Below are 11,933 nucleotides of genomic sequence, written 5' to 3'. Positions count from 1 at the left end.
GATTTTGCCCTATGTTTTCTTCTAAGAGCTTCATAGTTTTAGCTCTTACATTTAGATTTTAGATCTATTTTGAGTTAATATTTGTATGGTGTTAAGTAATGGTTCAACGTCATCTTTTTGCAGGTAGATATCCAGTTTCCTACAGCAACATTTGTTAGAAAGGTTGTCTTTTCCCTCATCAAATAGTCTTGGCACCCTTGTCAAAAATCATTTGACCATATATGCAAGAGTTTATTTCTGGGCTCTCTATTCTATTCCATTGGTCTTTATGTCTGCTGCTATACTAATATCACACTGTTTTGATTTATAGTAGCTTTGCAGTAAGTTGTGATATCAGGAAGTTGTTCTTTTTCAATATTGTTTTGTCTATTTGGGGTCCCTTGAGATTTTATATGAATTTTAGGATGGGCTTTTCAATTTCTGCAAAAAAACATGATTGAGATTTTGATAGGGATTGCATTGAATCTGTGGATCACTTTGGGTACTGTTGGCATCTTAACAATATTAAGTGTTCTAATCCATGAACATGGAATGCATTTTCATTTATTTATGCCTTGTTTAATTTCTTTCAGCAATATTTTACAGTTTTCATTGTATAAACCTTTTAACTCCTTGGATAAATTAATTTCTAAGTTTTTTTTTTTTTACCTATTGTAAGTGGGATTGTTTTCAAAATTTTATTTTCAAATGGTTCATTGTTAATATGTAGGGATGCAAGTGGTTCCTCTTTGTTGACTTGTAATCCACTAATTTGCTGAATTCCTTTATCAGTTCTAATAGTTTTTTGTGTGAAATCTTTAGGGTTTTCTACATATAAAACCATAAGAAGTAGCCAGGCATGGCGGCGTGCCTGTAGTCCCAGCTACTCAGGACGCTGAGGCAGAAGAACCGCTTGAACCCAGGAAGCAGAGGCTGCAGTGAGCCCAGAAGGAGCCACTGCACTCCAGCCTGGCGACAGAGCGAGACTCCGTCTCAGGAAAAAAATCATAAGAAGAGATAATTGTACTTCTTCCTTTTCAACTTGGATGCCTTTAATTTCCTTTTCTTGCCTAATTGCTCTTGCTAGAACTTCTAGTGCTATGTTGAATAGAACTAGCAAAAGGGGGCATCCTTTTCTTGTCCCCGATATTAGTGGAATAGCCTTCAATCTTTCACCATTGAGTATGATTTGATGTTTGTTATGAGTTTCTCATACGTGCCTTTTATTATATTGAGGTAGTTTCCTTTTATTCCTAGTTTGTTAAATGTTTTCATCATGAAAGGGTGTTGAATTTTGTCAAATGCTTTTTCTGCATCAATTGAGATGATTGTATGATTTTTCTCCTTCATTCTGTTAATGTGGTGAATTATATTGATTGATTTTCATATACTGTGCTGTTTTTACATTCCAGGAATAAATCCCACAGTGTATAATCCTTTTAATATATTGCTAAATTTGGCTTGCTGGTATTTGTTGAGGATTTTTGCATCAGTATTCATAGGAGATATTGGTGTATGTTTTCTTGTTTCCTAGTGTATGTCTGCCTTTGGTATCAGGGTAATGCTCACCCCTGGAATGAGTTAGGAAGTGTTCCTTCTCGTTGATCTTTTGGCAAAGTTTGAGAAGCGTTAGCATTATTCTCCTTCAAATGTTTGGCAGAACTCACCAGTGAAGCCATCCGGTCCAGCGCTTTTCATTTTGGGGAGGTTTTTGATTATTGATGCAATCTCTTTAATTCAAATTTTCTATTACTTCATGATTTAGTCTTGGTAAGATATATGTTTCTAGGAATTTGTTCATTTCATCTAGATTAACCAATCTGTTGGCATGTAATTGTTTAAATACTCTCATAATTCTTTTAATTTTTGTAAAATGTAATGTTCCCACTTTCATTTTTACTTTAATAATTTGAGTCTTTTTATCTTTTTTTTGTTGTTAGTGTAACTAAAGGTTTGTCAATTTTGTTCATCTATTTGAAGAACCAATTTCTGGTTTCACCGATTTTCTCTATTGTTTCTATTATCTGTATTATTATTATTATTTTTTTTTTTAATTATTATTTTGAGACAGAGTCTCCCTCTGTCGCCCAGGCTGAAGCGCAGTGGTGCGAAGCCTCTGCCTCCCCAGTTCCAGTGATTCTCCTGCCTCAGCCTCCCAAGTAACGGGAGTTACAGGCATCCACCACCATGCTGGGCTAATTTTTTTTTTTTTTTTTTTTTTTTTTTGAGATGGAGTCTCGCTCTGTCGCCCAGGCTGGAGTGCAGTGGCGTGATCTCGGCTCACTGCAAGCTCCACCTCCCGGGTTTATGCCATTCTCCTGCCTCAGCCTCCTGAGTAGCTGGGACTACAGGCGCCCACCACCTCGCCCGGCTAGTTTTTTGTATTTTTTTAGTAGAGACGGGGTTTCACCGTGTTAGCCAGGATGGTCTCGATCTCCTGACCTTGTGATCCGCCCGTCTCGGCCTCCCAAAGTGCTGGGATTACAGGCTGGAGCCACCGCACCCAGCCTTTTTTTTCTTTTTTTTTTTTTTTTAGAGACAGAGTCTTACTCTGTTGCCCAGGCTAGAGTGCAGTGGCACGATCTCGGTTCACCGCAACTTCCGCCTCCCAGGTTCAAGCAATTCTCCTGCCTCAGCCTCCCAAGTAGCTGGGATTACAGGCATGCACCACCACAGCTAATTTTTATATTTTTAGTACAGACAGGATTTCACCTTGTTGACCAGGCTGGTCTTGAACTCCTGACCTCAGATGATCCACCCGCCTTGGCCTCCCAAAGTGCTGGATTACAGGCGTGAGCCACTGCGCCCAGACAATTTTTGCTTTTTTTGTTTTTTGAGACAGAGTCTTGCTCTGTCGCCCAGGTTGGAGTGTAGTGGTGCGATGTTGGCTCACTGCAACCTCCACCTCCCAGGTTCAAGCAATTCTCCTGCCTCAGCCTCCTGAGTAGCTGGAACTATAGGCGTGTGCCACCACGCCCAGCTAATTTTTTGTATTTTTAGTAGAGATGGGGTTTCACCGTGTTAACAGGATGGTCTTGATTTCCTGACCTCGTAATCCGCCCGCCTCAGCCTCCCAAAGTGCTGGGATTACAAGCATAAGTGAACTTGCTGGGCCTATTTTTAATTTTTTCACAATTATTTGTGCCTAAAGATATTCTCTGTTTTATTTATCTTTTCTCTAATCTCTATTATTTCCTTCCTTATGATAGTTTTGGGTTTAACTCATTCTTTAATCTTCTTTAGTCTCCTTTAATCTCTTTTAGTAATGTTTTGTAGTTTTCAATGTACAAATTTTACACTTATAGCTGCTATTATAAATGGAATTTTCTTAACTTCATTTTCAAATTGTTCATTGCACATATATAGAGATATCATTGATTTTTGTGTATTGATAGTGTTTCCTGCAGCTTTGCTGAACCCATTTATTAGTACGTGTGTGTGTATGTATGTGTGTGTGTAAGTTTGAGTTTTTTTAACGGCAACATCATGTCACCCACTAATATAGGTTGGTTTACTTCATCCTTTCTAATCAGGAACATTTTATTTCATTGTCTTGCTGAATTACTCTGACTAGAACCTCCAGTACAATGTTGAATAGAAGTAGCAAGAGTGAGCATCTTTGTCTTGTTTCTTCTTTTAGGAATTTTATCTGTTTATTTTAAACACTATTGTAATTGGAATTATTATTTTTTTCATTTTATTTTTCTGTAGAGACAGGGTCTCACTATGTTGCCCAAGCTGGTCTCAAATTCCTACCCTCAAGCAGTCCTCCCACCTCAGCCTCCCAAAGTCCAGGTATTACAAGCTTGAGCCATGGTGACCAGCTGGAATTGTTTTTCTAAGTTAACTTTCTTTTTTCTTTTTCTTTTTTTTTTTTTTTTGAGACAGAGGCTCGCTCTGTTACCCATGCTGGAGTGCAGTGGCGCGATCTTGGCTTACTACAACCTCCACCTCCCGGGTTCAAGTGATTCTCCTGCCTCACTCAGCCTTCCAAGTAGCTGGGATTACAGGCGCCCGCCACCACACTCGGCTAAATTTTTTTTCTTTCTTTTTTTTGAGACAAAGTCTCACTCTGTCACCCAGGCTGCAATGGCGTGATCTCGGCTTATTGCAACCTCTGCAGTCCAGGTTCAAGCGATTCTCCTGCCTCAGCCTCCTGAGTAGCTGGGACTACAGGCACATGCCACTAATTTTTGCATTTTTAGTAGAGATGGGGTTTCACCATGTTGGCCAGGCTGGTATTGAACTCTTGATCCACCTGCCTCAGCATCTCAAAGTGCTGGAATTACAGGTTTGAGCCACCACACCTGGACAATTTTTTGTATTTTTAGTAGAGACAGGATTTCACCGTGTTAGCCAGGATGTTCTCGATCTCCTGACCTCGTGATCTACCCGCCTTGGCCTCCCAAAGTGCTAGGATTACAGGTGTGAGCCACCACACCCGGCCCTAAGTTAACTTTCAATGTATGTTTTTAGACTACAGAAATAGAATTCGTTTATATATTAATTTTTATTACTTTTGATTTTAATTTTTTTATTTTTAAATTATTTTATTTATTTATTATTTATTTTATTTATTTATTTATTTTGAGACAGGGTCTCCCTCTGTCACCCAGATCAGAGTTCAGTGGTGTGATCACAGCTTACTGAAGCCTCAACCTCCTGGGCACAAGTGATCCTCCTGTCTCAGCCTCCTGAGAAACTGAGATTACAGGCATGTGCCACCACAGTTGGAGAGTTGAGCTGGCTAATTTTTTTCTTTTTTTTGCAGAGACAGTGTCTCCCCTATGTTGCCCAGGCTAGTCTTGAACTCCTGACCTCGTGATCTACCCACCTCGGCCTCCCAAATTACTGGGATTACACATGTGAGCCACTGCGCCCAGCCCCTATGTTGTTTTTAAGAGTCTCATATTCTACTGACTGAGCCAGCCAGGACTATGTTGTTTTTAAATAAATATCGTTCCACATCTTCCTTTCTAGTTTTATGCCATTTATTTTTATTCTTTCTTCATTACACTAGTTAGAACTTCCAGTACAATGAGGAAAAACAGGTAAGAATGGATATTTCTGCTTTGTGATAGATCTTAGGAGAAAAGGGTTAAATCTTTTACTCTGTTTAGTATTGCTACACAGAAACTATAGAGTCCTAGGAGGCTGGGTGCAGTGGCTCAGCACTCTGGCAGGCCTAGGCAGGAGGATCCCTTGAGCCCAGTAGCTCAAGACCAGCCTGTCCAACATAGTGAGGTCCCTTCTCTACAAGAAAATTTTAAAAATTAGCCAGGTGTGGTGGCACGCACCTGAAGTCCCAGATATATAGCAGGCTGAGTTGGGAGGATTGCTTGAGCCCGGGAGTTCAAGGCTGCAGTGAGCTGTGATTGTGCCAACTGCACTCCAGCCTGGTATACGTATATGTGTGTGTGTATGTATATTTTATCCATGTAGGTATACATATATCTATATATATTGTCTCAGGGATTCCCCAGAGGTTTGGGGTCTGGTAATTTCAGACAGAGCTGGACTCCTTTCCACCTAGTTCTTGCTGTTTCTAACTTGGCACTGTGTCTCTGGAGACTTACTCATCTGCTTCTGTCTTTGCTCTTAGTTGTCAGGGGCCACTCTTGGGAACTGAAAGAACTGAAAAAAAAAATAGAGGGAGAAACCCTGGACCCTGCCATTGGCCTATTCCCTTTGGCCATGTACCTGAGGTGAGTGACATCAGAGGAAACTTTAGGCCATAATGATATGTGGGAATTGGTACCATTTTCAGGATTTTGTCTGATTTGTCAATCTGTCCAGTTTCCCTGGACTCCCATCCAGTATATTCTCTTCCGGACAAAGTCTTGCTCTGTCACTCAGTCTGGATGGTGCAGTGGTGTAATCATGGCTCACTGCAGCCTTGACCTCCCCAGGTTCAGGTGATCCTCCCACCTCAGCCTCCCCTGTAGCTGGGACTACAGGTGCACGCCACCACTCCTGGCTAATTTTTATATTTTTTGTAGAGACAGGGCTTTCACCATGTTGCCTAGGCTGGTCTCAAACTTCTGGGCTCAAGCCATCTGCCTGCCTTGGCTTCCCAACCAGTACATTCTTTTAATAAGAAAAATGGTGACCAGGCACTGTGGTTCAAGCCTGTAATCTCAGCACTTTGGGAGGCCAGGGTAGGCAGATCACCTTAGGCCAGGGGTTCAAGATCAGCCTGGCCAACATGGAGAAACCCCGTCTCTACTAAAAATACAAAATTAGCCAGGCATGGTGGCACATGCCTGTAATCTCAGCTACTCGGCAGGCTGAGGCAGGAGAATCGCTTGAACCTGGGAGGTGGAGGTTGCAGTGAACCGAGATCGTGCCATTGCACTCCAGCCTGGTCAACAAGAACGAAACTCCATCTCAGAAAAAAAAAAAGAAAGAAAGAAAAAAAAGAAAAGAAAAGAAAAAGAAAAATGGTTTAGAGATCCCAGAGATCACCAGCTATTCCTTTATCCTTTCTCCCCTCAAGAAGATACAGAGGACCTTTTCCTCAACTCATATATAGGTTTAGGGTAAAACCTTAAGATAAAAAGGATATGTCACTGGGTGCCATGGCTCACGCCTGTAATCCCAACGCTTTGGGAGGCCGAGGCAGGCTGATCATTTGAGGTCAGGAGTTTGAGACCAGCCTGACTGACATGGTGAAACCCCATCTCCACTAAAAATACAAAAAAATTAGCTGGGCATGGTGGTGCACACCTGTAGTCCCAGCTACTTGGGAGGCTGAGGCAGGAGAATCTCTTGAATCTGGGAAGCGGAGGTTGCAGTGGGCCAAGATTGCACCATTGCACTCCAGCCTGAGCAACAGAGTGAGACTGTCTCCAGAAAACAAAACAAAACAAAATAAAAATTAGCCAGACGTGGTGGTGCATGCCTGTAATCCCAACTACTAGGGAGACTGAGACACAAGAGTCGCTTGAACCCGGGGTGTGGAGATTGCAGTGAGCTGTGATCATGCCACTGCACTCTAGCCTGGGCAACAGAGTGAGACTGTGTCTCCAAAAAAATAAAAAGGAAAAGAAAAAGAAAAGACAAAAAGATATGGGACACGACCGCAGGGCCTAAAAGGGAAAAGGTCAGTTTGTCAGTATGGGTCAAAGGTGAGAAGGACAAAGTCTGGGCTGGGAAGAGATGCATAAATATTTGCAAATGTTTTGTCCTTCACTGTTTTGGAAGACATCAACTTTCTGGTTTCCTTGTGATTCTGGGAAACGGCAGGATTAAAAACAGCAACAACAACAATAACAATAAAAGTAATTCAGGTCATGAAGATACCAAAGCAAATGAGATGTTTGGACTGTTTTTTCCTCTGGCTTATTTCTCCTCAAAATAGGAGGATCACCCACATCCTTTAAGAGTGAAGATGAGGTGTGTTCAGGGCAACCGAAGTTTCCAAGAGCTAAGACACTTTCTAGCTCTGGCCAGTCTTGGTGTCTCCTTGTCCCGAGCCTTTCTCCACTTCCCAACGTGAGCACTGCTTCCTTCCAGCAGGGCTGCTCTGATGTCCCCGCCATGGTCCAGGTCCTTTTGCTGTGTCCTGCTGTCCCTGGGGTCTACCTTTCCAAGAAATACCCAGAATGAGACCCTGAGCCTCCAGCCATCTTTCACAGAGACTGGGCACCCATCAAACATGCTCTCCATTTTTTGGAGAACACGGAGAGCCAGATTCCTCTCCCAGATCCCAGGACCTGCCAGGATCTCTTACACACAGCCCCCTTCCTAGCCCCTGTCTGAGTACCTGTCCAACTTAGCTCTGAGGATGGCCCTGGAGGAGGTGGGCTGCCCAACTGAGGCCCATGTTCTGCAGCTTCAGATGGGAGGAAAGGATACCACTGAAACCCTCATCCATGAGAGTCAAAAAGTTCAATGGGGAGGAAGGCAATACCAACGTAATTGTGAAGAATCTAGTGGTCCCTTAGGGAAGTGCGAATAAACCCAGCACCCAGCTGCCCATCCTGGGAAATGTATGGATGGTGGCAAATATACCCACTGGGGTGGCTGGCCTACCAGTTAGCTCAGATGGTGATTGAATTTGCTGAGAAACCATCTCCCATGATGCTTGGTGCCACAGTTCAAAGCTTTTGGTGTCAACATCACCGAGAACTGCAGGTATGAGTGTTGGGAGCATATTGAAGAATCAGGCAAAAAGTTGAAGAAGCTCTCAAGTTAAGATCATTTAAATGTGCATGGACAGTGACAATCTAATCTATCAAATGTTCCACAGCTATTCTGAAGTGCTTTGTGAGGAAAATGATCCAGGAATTGATCCTGGCTCACTTCAACTATTCAAAATGCCACATAGGGGCCGGGCGCGCCTGTAATCCCAGCACTTTGGGAGGCCGAGACGAGCGGATCACAAGTTCAGGAGATCGAGACCATCCTGGCTAACACGGTGAAACCCCGTCTCTACTAAAAATACAAAAAACTAGCCGGGCGAGGTGGCGGGCGCCTGTAGTCCCAGCTACTTGGGAGGCTGAGGCAGGAGAATGGCGTGAACCTGGGAGGCAGAGCTTGCAGTGAGCTGAGATCCGGCCACTGCACTCCAGCCTGGGCGACAGAGCGAGACTCCGTCTAAAAAAAAAAAAAATGCCACATAGGTAACGAGTCTCCTTTCCCAGGACTGTATTCAAGGATGGGACACAATAAGTTGTTAGAAATGTTGGAGACTACTTCGGACAGATGAATGCTCTTTATTTCATCCCTTCGCTTAAACACACATGTGACCAGTGTTAGCCTTGCCCTTCTCCATTTAGTAGGTGTCAACCCCTATTTTTTTTTTTTTTTTAAGATGGAGTCTCACTCTGTAGCCCAGGCTGGAGTGCAGTAGTGTGATCCTGGCTCACTGCAACCTCCACCTCCTGGGTTCAAGCGATTCTCCTGCCTCAGCCTCCCGAGTAGCTAGGACTACAGGCACCCACCACCACGCCTGGGTATTTTTTTTTTTTTTTTTTTTTTTTTTTTTTTGGTATTTTTAGTAGAGACAGGCTTTCACCATATTGGCCAGACTGGTCTTGAACTCGTGACCTTGTGATCTGCCAACCTGGGCCTCCCAAAGTGCTGGGATTACAGGCGTGAGACACCACGCCCAGTCACTAATTTAATTTTTAAAATGAAGAGAAATGAGAGTATCACAAACATCTCATCTTTCCTAATTCTGAATTTCCCTGGCTCCTATCATGAGCTTACTGTATGTGGCAGGGACATACAGGAAATGCCAAAGAACAGGACTGTAGGTATAGATGTTGAGTGTGTGACAAGGGCACAAGGTTTGAGCAGCCAGTATAAATGGGCAAATATTTGCAGAGATTACATCCTTCACTGATCATAGGGGAAAGCAAATATCTCCTTTCCTCACGGGACAGAGAACTAGGCAGAACAGGATCGGGGAGCAACCAAAATTCACTTCTCAATGACTGGACTGTGTGGTAATTTGGGGTCCCTATATATGGGTGGAAATAAAACAGAAGTCCCTGGTGACCTGTAAATGAGGGAAACCAAGTGGGAGCAATTGGGGTGCATTACCTATTTCCTAGGCCTTTACCTAAAAAGAACAGAAGCTTGGGGCCAGGTGCGGTGGCTCACACCTGGAAGCCTATCACTTTGGGAGACGGAGGTGGGAGGATCACTTGAGCCCAAAGTTCAGAACCAGGCTGGGCAAGATGGCAAAACCACATCTCTACAAAAATTTTAAAAATTAGCTGGGCATGGTGTCATGCACCTGTAGTCTCAGCTGCTTGGGAGGCTGAGGCAGGAGGATCCCTTGAGCCCAGGGGTTCAAGGCAGCAGTGATTTGTGATCCCATCACTGCACTCCAGTCTGGGCAACAGAGCAAGACCCCGTCTCTAAAAAGAAAGTACAAAAGCTTGTAGGTAGGTGATGTATGAGGTGTCCCCCTAACAGCTGTGGGCTCACCATAGCCCTTAGGGAAATGGTTTGTATGTTTTGGATTTCTCCCCTTTCTAGGGTACTCTGCTCCAGACATGTGTGGCCTCAGACTCATCATGATACCAGTTGAGCTGCTACTTTGCTACCTCCTGCTGCACCCTGTGGATGCCACTTCATATGGAACGCAGACAAATGTCTTAATGCACCTTCCCTTGTCCTTGGAATCCCAGACACCCTCCTCAGACCCCTTGTCCTGCCAATTTCTGCACCCAAAGTCACTGCCTGGTTTCAGCCACATGGCCCCTCTACCCAAGTTCTTGGTAAGCCTGGCTCTAAGGAATGCCCTGGAGGAAGCTGGTTGCCAGGCTGATGTTTGGGCTCTACAGCTACAGCTCTACCGCCAGGGTGGTGTGAATGCTACACAGGTCCTCATCCAGCATCTTCGAGGGCTCCAGACAGGCAGAAGCACAGAGAGGAACGTGTCAGTGGAAGCCCTGGCCTCTGCTCTACAGCTGTTAGCCAGGGAGCAGCAAAGCACAGGAAGGGTCCGGCGCTCCCTCCCCACAGAGGACTGTGAGAATGAGAAGGAGCAAGGTGTGCACAATGTCATCCAGCTGCTGCCAGGAGTGGGAACCTTCTACAACCTGGGCACAGCTTTGTATTATGCTACTCAAAACTGCCTGGGCAAGGCCAGGGAACGAGGCCGAGATGGGGCCATAGATCTGGGATATGACCTTCTGATGACCATGGCCGGGATGTCAGGGGGACCTATGGGTCTAGCAATCAGTGCTGCACTTAAACCTGCATTAAGGTCTGGGGTTCAGCAGTTGATCCAGTATTACCAAGATCAGAAAGACGCAAACATCTCTCAGCCAGAGACTACCAAGGAGGGTTTGAGGGCCATCTCAGATGTGAGTGACTTGGAAGAAACAACTACCCTGGCTTCTTTCATATCAGAAGTAGTAAGTTCAGCTCCCTACTGGGGGTGGGCCATAATCAAGAGCTATGACTTAGATCCTGGGGCTGGGAGTCTTGGGATATAAAAGAAGGTGGTAACCACAGAACTAATAAATCTAATATCCTGACAAGCTGTATACATGTCTTCAAAATTTTAAACTCTGATTTATTCAGGAGGAAGGCTGTACAGTAAAACGCAGGAACGTAAATGTTTGCGAGTTGAAGTCAGAGGGTTTGGTTTTGAATCTAGGCTCCACTTGTTAGAGCCTCGGTGATCACTGACTGGTAACTTCTTTCTTGAACTAAGATCAGTTTTTAAATTTCTAAAGGAGAGAATGATTTCAACTTCAACGAGTTGCCCTGTAAATTTTAAATGATACAATTAATCTAAAGTGCTTATCACAGTACTCTCAATAAATAGCTATTAGCCAGGTGCAGTGGCTCATGCCTGTAATCCCAGCACTGTGGGAGGCCGAGGCAGGAGGATCACCTGAGGTCAGGAGTTCAAGACCAGCCTGGGCAACATGGCGAAACTCCGTCTCTACAATAAACACAAAAAATTATCCTGGCGGAGTTATGCACGCTTGTAGTCCCAGCCACCTGGGAGGCTGAGGCGGGAGAATCACCTGAGCCCGGGTGGTCGAGGCTGCAGTGAGCCGAGGTCGCGCCACTGCACTCCAGCCTGGGTGCCAGAGCGAGACCACGTCTCAAAAAATAAAAAAATATATATTGTTTTCATTACCTCAGCCCTCCTCTTCCTATCCCAAGGCGTCGAAATTCCGGTCCCACCCCTTCCCATGGAGCCCTTGGCGTCTACAGGCTCCTCAAGCTAGTTTCGGTTCCGTGGCTCACGCGCGGGTTTCTCGAAAATCAGCTGTTTCAGTCTTGGGCCAGTCCACTAATTAGACTCCTCCCCTCGTAGAAAGTGCCTACTTGAACTTCTCCACCAATCGCTGGAGCTGCAGGTGTGGTTTCGGCTCAGCTTGTCCCGCCCCGCGGGGGGGTGTAGTTGCGGCGGCGCCAGTGAGCTCGCAGTCTGGGAAGGGCTTGACTGAGTGGCAGCCAGTGTCGGGGTGGCGACTGGG

General features: G+C 44.7%; 1 protein-coding gene across 1 annotated transcript; it reads left to right on the top strand.

Annotated features, from left to right (window-relative positions):
- Positions 1–9,316: 9,316 nt before the first annotated feature.
- Positions 9,317–11,589, top strand: APOF (apolipoprotein F). The gene is made up of 2 exons (XM_008003662.3): positions 9,317–9,431; positions 9,970–11,589. The coding sequence occupies exons 1-2, from the start codon at positions 9,416–9,418 to the stop codon at positions 10,932–10,934; spliced, it is 981 nt and encodes a 326-aa protein (XP_008001853.1). The 5' UTR covers positions 9,317–9,415; the 3' UTR covers positions 10,935–11,589.
- Positions 11,590–11,933: the final 344 nt, after the last annotated feature.

Source organism: Chlorocebus sabaeus, chromosome 11 (assembly GCF_047675955.1).
Source record: "Chlorocebus sabaeus isolate Y175 chromosome 11, mChlSab1.0.hap1, whole genome shotgun sequence".
NCBI lineage: Eukaryota > Metazoa > Chordata > Mammalia > Primates > Cercopithecidae > Chlorocebus > Chlorocebus sabaeus.
The sequence above is the reverse complement of the archived record's forward strand: the minus strand, read 5'-3'. Positions and strand labels throughout refer to the sequence as shown.